The 15,358-nt window shown below is 40.3% G+C and overlaps 1 protein-coding gene across 14 annotated transcripts in view; it reads right to left on the reverse strand.

Moving 5' to 3' along the window:
* Positions 1-1,860: 1,860 nt before the first annotated feature.
* Positions 1,861-15,358, reverse strand: part of GANC (glucosidase alpha, neutral C) — a 75,222-nt gene continuing 61,724 nt past the window's right edge. For 13 of the 14 annotated variants that reach the window (XM_045448059.1, XM_045448065.1, XM_045448060.1 and 10 more), the window contains 5 exons: positions 11,878-11,952; positions 9,086-9,199; positions 7,770-7,882; positions 4,243-4,346; positions 1,861-3,659 (listed from right to left, as the gene is read on the reverse strand). In XM_045448059.1, the coding sequence (XP_045304015.1) occupies positions 3,550-3,659; positions 4,243-4,346; positions 7,770-7,882; positions 9,086-9,199; positions 11,878-11,952 (516 nt within the window). In that variant the 3' untranslated portion in view covers positions 1,861-3,549. The remainder of the gene's footprint in view (positions 3,660-4,242; positions 4,347-7,769; positions 7,883-9,085; positions 9,200-11,877; positions 11,953-15,358) is intronic. The other variant, XR_006704089.1, reaches the window with a different exon arrangement.

The raw sequence follows: 15,358 nt of genomic DNA on the forward strand, positions 1-15,358 counted from the left end.
AACATACTTCTATGTTGATATACATTAAGGCTGTTATTTAATAATTGTACAGTATTCTGCAGTATGAAAGGGCTATATTTAACAAGTCCCCTGTTAAAGAACACTTAGCTCATTCCTAGTTGTCCACAGTGTAAACCACATTGCAATTAGGAGCTCTGAGCAATTCATCTGGTTTATCTAAAGTGGAATCGATGGGTTAGAGTATGCAAATGTAAGGTTTTGATATTATTGCCAAATACTCATCCTGGTAGATTATCCTTATTTATAATTCCACTAATGATGCATGAGCAGGCCTATTCGCTACACTAATATCAGTGCTGGACATTTTCACTTCTTTAAATCTTGGCCAGTTGGGGAAAAAAATCATTTCTTTGATTATGACTGAGGCTGAGCACTCTTCATGCTCATTTTGTCTGTTTTACTTTCTTTTATGAATTACCTTTGCCTGTTTTTCTGTTGGGCACTTTCTGATTTTAAACGGATTTGTCAACTCATTCCTGGCACATTATGCATTTGAGAGCTTTGTTTCAATCTCTGTTGAATATTCTTTTGGGGGGGCCTTTTTTTTTTAACTTGTTTTATTTATTATTTTTTAAAATTTACATCCAAATTAGTTAGCATATAGTGCAACGCTGATTTCAGGAGTAGATTCCTTAATGCCCTTTACCCATTTAGCCCATCCACCCCCCCACAACCCCTCCAGTAACCCTCAATTTGTTCTCCACATTTATGAGTCTCTTCTGTTTTGTCCCCCTCCCTGTTTTTATATTATTTTTGTTTTCCTTCCCTTATGTTCATCTGTTTTGTCTCTTAAAGTCCTCATAGGAGTGAAGTCATATGATTTTTGTCTTTCTCTGACTGACTGATTTCACTTAGCATAATACCCTCCAGTTCCATCCACGTAGTTGCAACTGGCAAGATTTCATTCTTTTTGATCACCGAGTAATACTCCATTGTATATATATAAATCACATCTTCTTTATCCGTTCATCCATTGATGGACATTCAGGCTCTTTCCATACTTTGGCTATTGTTGATAGTGCTGCTATAACATGGGGGTGCATGTGTCCCTTCAAAACAGCACACCTGTATCCCGTGGATAAATGCCTAGTAGTGCAACTGCTGGGTCATAGGGTAGTTCTATTTTTAGTTTTTTGAGGAACCTCCATACTGTTTTCCAGAGTGGCTGCACCAGCTTGCATTCCCAACTGTTGAAAATTCTAATTCTTACTTGAAATCCAGTTTCCTGAGAACACATTTCAAGAATTAGCCACAACCAACAAGGTAACTGAACACCTGCAGGCCAACCCATGCCCACAGAACGCTCTGGTAACAGCTGCAAAAACAGGAGGCAGGTGAAGTGTGAGAAGCCGTAAAAGCAGAGAACAATGAGCACCCAGACTGTATTTCTCTCCACTCTGACTCTCGGAGAACTTTTCAGTACCATTCTGCGTCAAGACAGAGCAGTTTCATTCCTTTCTCCAAAAAATATTTTACATGGAAGAATAAATGCAATACATGTTAATCTAAAGATAGGTCTTAATTATTCAGCTTCACATGCCATTAAAAACCATCATCATGTATTAGGTAAAAGCACCCAGTTTTCAGGTTAAGTCTTACTGTAGGTTGCTAAGGGAAGTTCGAAGCTGGGAAATACGGCTTCAGCTAATGTAGACTTCTTCCTTTCTCCTGCATTGCAAGACTTACAGAAATAGCAAAGAATCTGTGAATGTCTACGTGGTGTGGTGCAAAGCTGAAATCTCAACTGATATAATGCAATGTGTCCACAAGGAAATGCACAATGTTTACTACATCTGGAGGGAAGAGTCCTGTCAGAAAAGTAAATCGGAAACAAATACATTAAATTCCCACTTTTTAATCAATCAAATCCATCAGTTAACTAATTGTAGCCATTGGTTACTGAAAGGCAAGTATAATGGTGCTCTGGCAGACAGAAGACAAATATGCTCTCGAGGAACATGCACTCTAGCAGGGGAACAAGATAGACAAAGCTGAAACATTAAGGGACTGCCCTGAGGATGCTGGGAGAGCGCACATTATAAGTGGAACAGCATTTCAGAGATGAGCAAAGTAACCGCGCATGGGTCCAGGGGTGCGGGGGTGACAGAGGATTCAGATAGGCTTGATGGAAAAGTGGCATTTGAGTTGGGCCTCAATGGATGGTAAGAGCTGCATGGGAAGGGGGAAAGTGGTGGATAATGGGGCCCAGGGCACAGAAGGCACAGAGGTGGCAGTTGGCAAGTCGCTCAGTGGAGGAAACATGAAAATGTGCTGAGCACACGAGGCTGCCCTACAGATGCAGTAACAGGCAGCGAAGAGGCACTGGTGTCTCCAGAGCAGGAAGCAGCCGGAGGAACTGGTGTTCCCTAATGCTTTTCAGCCCATGCCAAGCCATATGGGGGACCAAGGGAGAAAGAAAACTTAGTAGTACTGATCCTGTCTTTATTTAAAATTTTGATATTTTGTTCATCATGGATTATTTTTTGCATTAATTTTGATTTTGAAAAATACACTAAAATATTATTTATTTTGATTATTGCATTTTTTGGTACCCCCTTAATTTTGTGCCCAAGGCAAGAGTTTTTGTGCCTGACTTACCCTCATCCCAGCCCTGTGTTCTATTTCTGAGGTTCAGTTGTGGGGACATGGGTGTTCATGTTATTATTAATTATAAAATATAGCTTACTCATGTTACAAATCTTCTGTGGTCAGTAAACAGTATTTAATAAAAACAATTAAGATAAATTAGGATTTTAAGAAGATTAATTGGGAACTTTGAAGCCCAACAAGCACAACAGGGAAAAGAATCCTTTGTGCTTCAATCTTTAGGGGAGAATAATTCCCTGTTGCTTCAGCGTAGGCAGTGCAAGCAGAAAAGGGTGGTTTTGCCCACATCTAAGTGGGTGAAAGATGACCAAGGGGTATGAGAGGCTGCTGTCCCCTTGGAGACAGGCCCTGAGTAGCTCAGCCACTGTAGCCAGACTGATCCTGCTGCATGGCCTGAGGCAAGCTTCCACAAAAGGGCCACAAATAGTGGGCTTGGCCCACATCTCATATATAACAAATCCATCCAGGGTGCCTGGCTGGCTCAATCCGTAAAGCATGCAACTCTTGATTTCTGGGTTGTGAGTTTAAGCCCCACATTGAGGGTAGAGTTTACTTAAACACACACACACACACACACACACACACACACACACACAACCATCCAGCTGTGCTCAAAGAGAAGCTACTCATTGGGCCACAGGGCCACAGTCCAAGAAGCAATGGAAAATTAATGAACTCTATAAAAGTCTCAGGGCTACCTGCATCTAGGAGATGAGGTGGTGTTTGACCCAAAAAGTATTCCTAGTACCTCTAAAAATGTAAAACCTGAAATCTGTTTTTGTTAGTAAGGTGGTGCCTAATGAAAGCTAATTGTTAGCCAGAGAAGTCAATTAGCACGCAGCACAAATATCAGAAAAGGCCAAGGGAAAGGCTGAAAGGTGCAGGCTGCTTCCTGAGCCCGTCACTGGGTGCACGTCACAGTTATTTGATGTGGACCTCCCAGTCAGCGCCGATGTTCAGTGACAGCTTCTCCAGGCTCAGGGTGGACATTGTGGTACAATATGTAAAAACCACAGGCTCTTCTTTACCGTCTAAATATCAAGACAATAGCAGGAAAAGTTTGATGAATATCTAGGAGAGAAAGATCTTTCTTTCAAATATAAAATATTTCTGACTTGGTCATAAAACCTTAAGCCCCATGTGGGAAAATCCAGCTGAATAGCACTTTTACCCATGGACTTCCATGAATTTTTTGAAGATTAAACCCTCTATCATTTTGAGTGCAAGATTGGTGGAAAAGGAGTTGTAAGGAACAAAGAAGTTCAGCAGGTAAGAAAGGATATATCCTTTTAAGAAACTCCATAAACATGGGTACGATTCTCTGCAGCTTCAGACAGCTACAGTTAAACAAAATATTCAGAGAAGTTACAATATTTTTCAAGCCCCAAATAATTTCCCTTAGAAAAATGTTAACATCTTATAGTTCGCGGAAAGACCAGTCGATGAGGAGAAGCAGGGTGGCTTTGCTCCTTTTAGACACCTGGGTATTTGACCAGTGTATTTCAGAAAGTACAGGGTCCACTCAGTTGAGCACATGACATCAGTTTTGGGACTAATCATCTCTTCACTGCAGATACTTCCATGTTTACAAAAACAAATGACCTGTTTCCTCACCAGATGAATGGGTGGTCACAGAAGATGGCTGCTTCTTGAGGCCAAGGACGAAGACCCGCTCCACCACACACTTGCTGGGATGATGACCTCTTTTGTCAGCACAACTGGAATAGATGCAAAGGGCATTAGGAAAAGGAGGAGAATAGGGGTTTGGACTGCCTTGTGGGTTCCTCTCCCATCTTTCCCTATGGAGGCAAGAACAATACGGTTGTCACGTTTACTAAGATGAAGAGAAGGAAAAAGATAATTCCATGTGCTGAGGACTGCCTAACCAGTAGACAAACCAGTCTCCCTTTGACAAGGCATTTGGAGAGATATCACCTAAGGACACTGAAGTCGCAAATGTAACTTCGACACTGCAATCAAATTTTAAGAACTCAGATATTTAATCACTCGTTGAATGGGGCAATACATGGGATTAATCAGAACTTAAATTGCATTCTTTTTTATGTTTTAGAGAGGGAGGAAAAGGAAGATGGAGACAATAAGGAAGGAAGATTCATGGAGTGACTGAAAAATACTCCAGGGAAATTCCAGACCAAGATGGCAACATAAGAGGTCCCTGAATTTCTCTCCTTTCATGGAGATACTGAATGTAAAGCTACAGGTGGAGCAATTCCCTTCTGGAGATACAGAAACTACCTGAGTGACTCCCATACATTGAGTGACTGCGAAAACATCCACATCGAAACAGGTAGGAAAGGCTAAGACACACTCTCACTCCCTACCCCCAGGACATTGTCATACAAGTGGAAGGGGAACTCCCAAATCCCAACTTCTCCCTGAAGAGTGAAGGGTTTGGACCACACTTCTAGTACCCCAGTTTTAAGGCCTCCCACCTGAGACACGAGCCCTCAAACCACCTATCAATAATTACTCCAAGTGTATTTGAACTAAATTCTCCAATCAATAGAGACACAGCTGCTGAGTGGTTAAAAAGTCAATACCCAGCTACATACTGCCTATAAAAGACCCACTTCAGCTTTAAGGAAACATACAGAAGGAAAGTGAAGGGATGAAAAATGATATTCCATGCAAATGGAGATCAAAAAAAGGCAGAGCTAGCTATGTTTATATCAAACAAAACAGACTTTATGCCAAAAACTGTAATAAGAGACAACAAAGATCATTACATAATGATAAAAGAGTCAATTCACTAAGAGGTTATAACATTTGTAAATATTTATGCACCCGCTATCAGAACACCTAAATATATAAAGCAAATATTAGTAGATCTGAAGGTTGAAATAGACAGCAATACAGTAATAGCAGGGGACTTCAGTGCCCCACTTTCAACTATGGATAGATCATCCAGACAGAAAACCAATAAGGAAAACATGGACTTAAACTACATGTTAGACCAAATAGACTTAATAGATATATATAGAACATTCCATTCAGTAGCAGCAAAATACATATTCTTCCCAAGCACACATGGAACATTCTCCAGGATAGATCATATGTTAGACTACAAAATAAGTCTTAACAAATTTAAAAAGACTGAAATTATATCAAGCATCTTTTCTAACCCTAATAGTAGGAGAGTAGAAATCAATCACAAGAATAAAACTGGAAAAGTCACAAATACTTGGGAGATTAAATAACATGCTCCTAAACAATGTGTCAAAGAGAAATCAAAAGGGAAATAAAGTATCTTAGACAAAGTAAAATGGAAACACAACATATCAAAACTTACAAGATGCAACAAAAGCAATTCTAAGAGGGGAGCTTATAGTAATAAACGCCTACATTAAGAAAAAGAAAAGACCTTAAATAAACAATCTAACTTTACACCTCAAGGAACTATAAAAAGAAGAACAAAGGAAGCCCAAAGAATGTAGGAGGAAGGAAATAACAAAGGTCAGAGTGAAAATAAATGGAACAGAGGCTAAGAAGACAACATTAGGTCAATGAAACTAAGAGATAATTAAAAAACAAATAAATAAGCTGGGGCACCTGGCTGGCTCAGTCAGTAAAGCATGTGACTCTTGATTTTGGGGTTGTGAGTTTGAGCTTCACCTTGGATGTAGAGATTACTTACATTAGAAAAATAAACACAAACAAAATAGACAAATCTTTAGCTAGACTCACCAACAAAAAGAGGAGTCAAGTAAGTACAATCAGAAACTAACATATCACTATATGTTAACTATACTAGAATTTAAATAAATAAATAAATAAAATAAATTATAAATTATAAATAAATAAGATAAAAATTATAAATTATAAATAAATAAAATAAGAAATGAAAGAGGAGACGTTACATTTGATACTTCAGAAACACTAAGGATCATAAGAAACTACTAGGAATAATTACACACCAGTAAAGTGGATAAGAAGAAATGGATAAATTCCTAGAAACATACAAGCTACCAATACTGAATCATGAAGAAATAGAAAATCTGAACAGGTCAATTACTAGTAAGGATAGTGAATCAGTAATAAAAGACTGCCAACAAAGATAAATCCAGGACCAGATGGCTTTGCTATTGAATTCCATCAAACATTTAAAGAATTATCAGTCCTTTTCAAACTCTTCCAAAGAGTGTAACACTACCAAAGCTAGCAAGGATACTTATAAGAAAAGAAAATGACAGACCAATATCCTTGATGAACACAGATGCAGAATTCCTCAACAAAGGATCATACACCATGATGAAGTGGGATTTATTCCTGGGATACAGAGATGCTTCAACATTGGCAAGTCAATAAATGTGATACGGTACATTAACAAAAGAAGGATAAAAATAATATGATTATTTCAGTAGATATAGAAAAAGCATTGGAAAAAATTTCAACAGCTTTTCATGATAAAAATTCTCAACAAATTGAGTGTAGAATGAATGTATCTCAACATAATAAAAGCTGTTTTGACAAGTGCACAGCTAACATCATACTCAGCGGAGAAAAGCTGAAACGAGATCAGAAAGAAGACAAGGATGCCGACTCCTCACCATTTTTGTTCAACATAGTACTGGACACCCGAGGTAGAGCAATTAGGCAAGAAAAAGAAATAAAAGGCATCCAAATTGGAAAGGAAGTAGTAAAATTGTTTCTATTTGCAAATGGAAAGAGAGGCTGGTTAAAGGGTACAAACTTTCAGTTATAAGATGAATAAGGTCTCAGGATCTAACATATAAGATGGTGACCATAGTTGACAATACTATATTCTATAATTGAAATTTGCCAAGAGAGTAGAACTTAAGTGTTCTCACTAAAACAGAACAAAACAACAAACAAACCAAAAAAGGTAAATATGTGAGGTGACGGGTGAGTTAATTAACTTGATGGTGGGAATCCTTTTACAGTATATACATACCGCAAATCACCATCTTGTACACTCTAAATACATTACATTTTTATTTGTCAATTATATCTTAGTGAAGCTAAAAAAAAAAGAAAAGAAAAATACTCCACAAATGGCCTTCATCATTACTTTCTTTAAATAGCACCTTAAAACAACAGCTGTGCTTTTGAGGATAGCGTAATTTATTTAAGAAAGCACACAGCTTTTTAGCTGCTATTACCTGTTGGTCAAAACACCTGACAAGAATGAAAACTTCCTATGCAAGAATTGCTTCTGGTGGAGGTACTGGAATGAATGGCCATCGTCGAGATAGAGTTCACCCACGGCAGAACCCTGGAGAGTGAATCATAGGGAGAGAATCTGCTTATATAATAGCTTACTAGGAAAGGTATGTCACCCACTAGAGGGATTAAAAAATCTGTGAAAAATTTTATTAAACAAAAGCTTACTATTCAAGCTGCACAATGTAGTCATACAAATATATACATTCAGTGCCCATTGGTGAATTAATATGAATAAGGAAGTCACATAAGAGGAGCACAAAGAGACCTTGCTGAAAAAAATTTAAACTACGAAATATGGTCAGTGGCACAGGTGGCTTCTTTGAAAATAGTATCTTAAAATGAGACGACAGGTCAAGAAAAGTTCACGCAATAAAACGAAGCTAAAAAAAATGTAGTATATAATGGAGGAGATCAACTATCTTTAGAAACCCTCCATTTAGACAATGGAAGTTCCTTCTTCGTTTCAGTAGGAGGACCCCTTTGGCATGTCAAACAATGTCACAGCACTCCATATGGCAGTTTATTGTTATTGACAATGTTTGATGTGCTATGGATCTCGAGTCTCTTGTATTTATTCTGTGGTCTGAGACTCATAGTTTGGTCCAAGAAGACATGTCTAAGTGAAGTAGATGGAAAAGAAAGATGTAAGAAAAATAAAGTTTAATTATTTTATAATATTTGTGCAAGAGTAAGAATTTGTGTTGGAAGTGTATTTGGGCAAAAGGATAAGAAAGGAATCTGCTATAGGGTTCATTTGGCTCAAAAGATCTTCTGAAAAGGACATACAAATTCTGGGTCCTTCTAAGCTTTACCCCAGGAAATTTTAGTTGTTTAAGCCATCTGATGAGAACAAAAGTCATTGTGTGGGGTCGGTGTTGCTGAAATGTTGCATAGATACAGGTACCCTCTTAGAGGAGACTGAATTTTAGGGCTAATCCATGTGGCAGGCTATGCCCAGTGAGCATTTAGTCCAGTGGTAATCAAGGCCAAGCTGCAGAGCACCAAGGTCATGATGCTCCAGAGGAAATTGCTAACATTTCTAGTTCTCAGGGTTCTCTTAAGTACAATTCCATGAAAGTCAGACAAGCTGGACAGTGAACCTGAAATGTTTCGAAACATCAGAAACACCCATTCCATAACTAACTGGGGTGTATCATTTTTAAATACTACCACATACTCAGAAGGCTACTACTCCTGTAAAGAGATAAAGTAGTAACGAATGAGTTGTGTGAAGGTAACATTTTCCAAATACCTTAGTGCTGAGAGCCACCCGGAGTCCATATGGGGAATCAGTCATGTAGCCTGTGGATTTTCCTATAGTTGTCTTTATGGGCACTATACTTCCACCTCGTTGAAACACTGGTATCTATAACAGAACAATACTCTTGGGGAAGGAGCATTTGTAAAAGGCAATCTCAAAGTAGAATCTAAAAATACTTCATGGTACAAGACTCACATTCTTTTTTTTTTTTTTTTTTTTTTAATTTTTTTTTTCAACGTTTATTTATTTTTGGGGGGACAGAGAGAGACAGAGCATGAACGGGGGAGGGGCAGAGAGAGAGGGAGACACAGAATGGGAAACAGGCTCCAGGCTCTGAGCCATCAGCCCAGAGCCCGACGCGGGGCTCGAACTCACGGACTGCGAGATCGTGACCTGGCTGAAGTTGGACGCTTAACCGACTGCGCCACCCAGGCGCCCCAAGACTCACATTCTTTTTAAAAATTTTTTTACAACATTTAGTTATTTTTGAGAGACAGAGTGAGACAAAGCACGAGTGGGGGAGGGGCAGAGAGAGGAGACACAGAATCTGAAGCAGGCTCCAGGCTCCAGAGCCCGATAATGGGGCTCAAACCCATGAATTGTGAGATCGTGGCCTGAGCTGAAGTCAGGCACTTAACCGACTGAGCCACCCAGGTGCTCTAAGATTCACATTCTTTACAAGTATAGACTCAAAAGCAAAGTAAATTTGTGAGCACAGAGATGGAAAATATGGAAGCCCTGGCATTAAAAGGAAGAGTTCAAACACTAAAAAAAAAATGGTCTATTTTTTAATTCTTAGGGAAACTTCTCACCCTTCATCAATTTGTTACCTCTTCTGCCTATCCTATCAGTAGTTCCTGTTTTGTATTTTTAATTTGCTTGTCAACATAATACACATGTTTCACCAGGGCCCTGCTAAGGAGTGAGTTTTTCTGCCTGTGTAAGTAGGCCCACATGTATGTACGTGTGCCTATAAAAAATTATAGTTTCTTGGTTTCAGGGAGATGACTTTGTCCTTACTCACTAGAGTCCATACCCTTCCTGCTCCCTGCTTTCCTGAGTCACCAGGATGCCTGACTCAATTCTGAGAGTAAATTTGTGAAACTTCTGTTATAGAAACCCCAAAAGCACATTAACTGACTCTAACAACAGTGTTATAGACATGGCCCATACCTATGGTTCTTTTGGAGTGGCATTCCCAGCACAGAAAGCCCAGGAGGTCTCCTGCCTCCCCATACAGTCCTCTGTAAGGAAGCTCCCTAGATCACATGGGGGCTTGTACTTCACTGAGTAAAGTACCAGAGGGAGAAAAGTACACAAATACAGATGAAGTTGGGTGTGAGGGTGGAGTAGATAAGATGTCCACCCTCTGCCTGACTCACAGTTGGCAGCGAGGAGTAAAGTGCATTTATCTCCCCACCCTCATCAGCCCATCACTTCATCTTTTCTTTTCTCAAAGACCGAGGTAGTAGGTTAGTACAGAATGGGCTCTGAAGTGGGAGTGCGGCTGGCCTGGGTTCTTCTCTCAGTTCTGCCAAAATCTAGCCATAAGCCTGGACAAGTAATTTAACTTCTCTGAACTCAGGTTCTTCCTCTGTAAGCATGAGAGACTCAAGTCGATGAACGTTAAAGTCTCTTCTAGATCTGAAAGTTGAAATTTGAAATCATTTTATTATGGAGTTCATACTGCTGATGACAGCTTTCAAAAAACAACATCAATAAATGTTGCTTACTCTTAACACTACTTAACACAGGGCCTGCAGTAGTGGTTGTGATTTAGCTGCAAGAGCAAACTCCCCTTCACAAGTTCAGGTGGGATGGGCCCCTGTGATTCCAACATCGAAACTGACAGCCTTCCTTGCACCTAGAGGTCCAGGGTTACAACTGAAAACTCATGTTTTGTGACTTGGTCTGGTAGAAAGACATTCCATATGGTGTGTGTGGTGACTGGGATTTTTACTCCATTTTCAGTGTTACTGTTTTTCTTACACATACAAATGTAAATATATGGGGAAGAATTGTTTGTCCTTGATGTTTCATACCGTGAGACCAGGCTATATGTTTATTCTTTTTTCTCACATTTTAACAGCTTTATTGGCATAATTTACATGCCATATGATTCAACCACTTAAAATGTACAATTCAATGTTTTTTAGCATATTGAGAGTCATGTACCCATCACCACAATCAAGTTTGAAACATTTTCATCACCCTAAAAAGAAACTCTGTACCCATTAGCAGTCATTCCCCATTGCTCCCAAGCCCTCTCTCTGCCCCATCCTTATGCAACCATTAATCTGCTTTTTGACTCTCTCTATAAGTGTTGTTATGCAGAACACTATGTCCTTGGTTCTCGCTATGCAGGCACATGTTATGGACTGAATGTCTGTGTCCCGACAAGATTCGTATGTTGAAGCCCCAACCACCAATGTGACTGTATTTGGGAACAGGACCTTTAAAGAGGTAATTAAGGTTAAATGAGGCCAAAAAGTGAGGCCCTGATCTGATAGGACTAGTGTCTATAAGAAGAGGCACCAAAGAGTGCACGCTCTCCCTCTGCCATGTGAGGACACAGAAAGAAGGAGGCTGTGTACATGCCAGGAAGAGAGTCCTCAGCAGGAAATGAATTGGTTGGCCCGTTAATCTGGAACATCTGGCCTCCCAAACTGTGAGAAAACCAACTTCTGTTGGTTAAGCCACCCAGTCTATGGGGTTTTATCACCGCAGTCCAAGCAGACTGATGGAGCACAGTAGGTAAAAATTACAGCCTGAAAACAACTTACAGTGTCCAAAGTTACTGGGATCTTCACAGTACATGCTCCTTCCCAATAAGTACCCGTTTTAGAGTCATACCAGACCTGAAAAGGAACAGATCCTAATGAGAGAGAGTATATGAGCAACTCTGCTCACAATTTCATTATTCAGTAAAACATCCATTTATCTGGATTTCAAATACCCAGAAAGCTAAAAAAAAAAAATAGGCACAATTTTTAAAAAATCGGGAGTAGAAGTTAGGAAGAACATATGCTTTTAAGAAGGTCCCAAAAGACTAACCTAGTACCGTGATAGATTAAGTTGACTGAAAGGCCACTTATTTGTCCATCTGTCCATCCAAAAGTTATTTATCGAACAATCTGCCACATGCCCAGCACTGCTAGGCATATGTGAGTGAACAGAAAGACAGAGTTCCTGCTGTCATGGATTTTATAATTTGGTCGTCTTATAAACTTACTGTGTGTAGCAGTAAAAAAGACGATGGAATAAAGGAAAAGCAATAACGAAGAAAAGCACAGTGCAAGCAAATAAATTATAAATGAGTGGGAGAAAAGGAAAGTGTCAGAGAAGGAAACAGGTTTTGGAGAAAGGCAAGTGGAAACTTGGATTGCTACTATGATATCATTTTTTTTTTAAAGCAGAGTACGATTCACTGATAAGGTTCAAATTCTTATCTGGGATCCTCATCAAGGGGGTTTAGTTGCTGAAGTTAACAAGAAGGTCCTACAAAGTAATTTGATGGAATAAAATCCTTAAGATCCCAGCAGCAGCAGCGTGGAAACAAAAACCTCTTTTTCTCTCTTCTAGCCGTATAATTTCTGGCAGCCAAGGAGTCTGTTTCGCAAGTTCACCTCCTGGGATTACCACGTCCTTTATATAGCTGCACTGTTGACTCTGTCACCGTCCTGCTGTGACTGTGAGAGGGCTGTGACTTGACCATCCTCAGCTACAGGGAACTCTTAATTCAACTGGATTGTCTCTATGTATTATCCTTGGCTGGATTCAATTTGCTAATGTTTTGTCAAGGATTTCTGCATCTGTGTTTATGAGGGATATTGTCTTAGCTTTCTTTTCTTATAATGTCTTTCTTTGGCAAATTCCAGTACCTTTAGATAAAGAGTGGTGGGAGTGAAAGGTAAAACAAAACAAAACAAAACAAAACAAAACAAAACAAAAAAACCCCAAAAACTGGCTTAAATAAGATTTTGGAATTACCTGTCTGTCATTTCCGGAACTAATTAGAATAAGGGGTATAGAGTATGTGCTCTGGTAATATATACAAACATCCCCAGCCTAGGAAGGGTAAACTGGTATAAAGTACCATGTAGATCAGACCTAGTGCTCAGTCACCAAGCTCCTCACTAAGTACTTACTAAAGGCCTTCTACCCATCAGATACCCATCTAGATGCTGAGGATATAGAGTGAACATAACAGATGAAAATCACCGCCCTTAAGAAGCTAACATTCTAATGGGAGAGGAAGATAATAAACAAAACATGTAAGTAAATATCTAGTATGTTAAAGGTGGCAGGTTCTGTGGGAAAAATGAAGGATGAAGACAGGCTGGACAGTACCAGGGTCAGTGGGAGTGATCTGTAATCTTAACTAGGTGGTCAGAGAAGACCTCACTGAGAAAAAGCTATTTGAGCAAAGACTTTAAGTAGAGGGAATGGGCCATCTAGAAATATGAGGAAAAGTGACAACAAGGGACGTTAGGTAGCCCCCTTGCACAGTGCGATGTTATACTAGCTGACCGATGAGGTCAAGGGCTTGGCTCTCCTATCCAGGGTCTGTGAAGATGTAATGAGAGAAACAATCATAGAACACTCTGGGAAATGACGTTGAAGGAATATGTTACACAGTCACAACGATGTGCTTGCAATGATGATAGATCATTAAGAACATGTTTTATTAGTTAAAAAATTAATAAAAAAATTAATTTGTGGCTAAGTCATGAGGGACCTAGTTCCTCTTAACAGGAGGCTGTTGCTTTATTTATTTTTTTATTATTTTTTTTAACGTTTATTTATTTTTGAGACAGAGAGAGACAGAGCATGAACAGGGGAGGGTCAGAGAGAGAGGGAGACACAGAATCTGAAACAGGCTCCAGGCTCTGATCTGTCAGCACAGAGCCGGACGCGGGGCTCGAACTCACGGACTGTGAGATCATGACCTGAGCCGAAGTCGGATGCTCAACCGACTGAGCCACCCAGGAGCCCCGAGGCTGTTGCTTTATTAAAATCGAATTGCAAAACTCTTGGCAGAAGTGCTTGGCAGAACAATTTATTTAGCTGTTGTTGTTTACTCAGGGGGATCCTTTGTAAAGAGCCCTCATCTTCAGAACTGCAAATTACTGGAGAAACCAAGAGGAAAGAACATAATTCATGAACATTCTGGAGAAGAGCCAGGGTATTGCCATACCAATAATGACAAACATAGTGGGCTGAATGGTGGCCCCTCAAAAAGGTGTATGTACTTCCTAATCCCTAGGAGTGAATATTCCTTCCTGTGGTAACACATTTGATTTTGGGAGTAGGAGATTATCTGGGATTATCCAGGTGGGTCCTAAATGTCATCTCAAGGGTCCTCATATGAGAGACAGAAGAGGAGACACAGTCGCACAGAGGAGAAGGTGCCGTGACAATGGTGGCATATATTAAGTGATGTGCTGTGGCTACAAAGCTAGGAACCACAAGAACTGCAGGCAGCCACCAGAAACGAGGAGAGAGTCATGGAATAGATTCTCCTTCAGGACCTCCAGGAGGAACCAGCCCTGCTGACACCTTGATGTGGGGCTTCAAGCCTTCAGAACTGGGAGAGAATAAATTTTTGCTATGTTAAGCCACCAGATTTGTGGTAATTTGTTACAGTGGCCTCAGGAAACGAATACAGCAACCCCACCGGTAAAGCTGGATGGAGAGAGAATGCCAGTGCTGGATGTTTCATGGTATTGCCTCACCGGTACTCGACAGTACTGAGCACTAAGCATGGCCTGGCTCAGCTACCTCACCACAAGCCTTGACAGTCCAGGAATATGTTGACATGGACGTCTCACATCAGTTCGGTAACCTTCACACCTCCTCCCCCTGGCTGCAAAGGTCTCTGGCGATGTTCCAGTGCTCAAGGACTCTCTCCAGGATTTGTCTCCTCTTTGCTCTCCATTCCATACCTTCTTTACCTGGTCTGGTGCCCCAAGTTTCTGCCCTGCCTCTTCTCCTGGCCCCTTTGCACCATCCATGGTCTGTCTCTGGAGGGTGTTGCTGTTACTGCTTGTGGATCTCTGCTCTGCATCCCATGGGCTATTCCCACCTCTTCCTGTGTCCTGCCTTGGTTCAGTGCCCTGGGCTCCAGACGTCCAGGGTGGTATTTTATACAGTGATAATAATCAAAGACAATAACCAATAAAAGAACTGGGAGGCTGGGCGGGGGGGAGGCACCAAGGAAGTCACCATTGTTACTTTTTACCCACTTTGGCAAGTGCCTGGAGA

The sequence above is a fragment of the Leopardus geoffroyi genome, chromosome B3 (assembly GCF_018350155.1).
Source record: "Leopardus geoffroyi isolate Oge1 chromosome B3, O.geoffroyi_Oge1_pat1.0, whole genome shotgun sequence".
Taxonomy (NCBI): Eukaryota; Metazoa; Chordata; class Mammalia; order Carnivora; family Felidae; genus Leopardus; species Leopardus geoffroyi.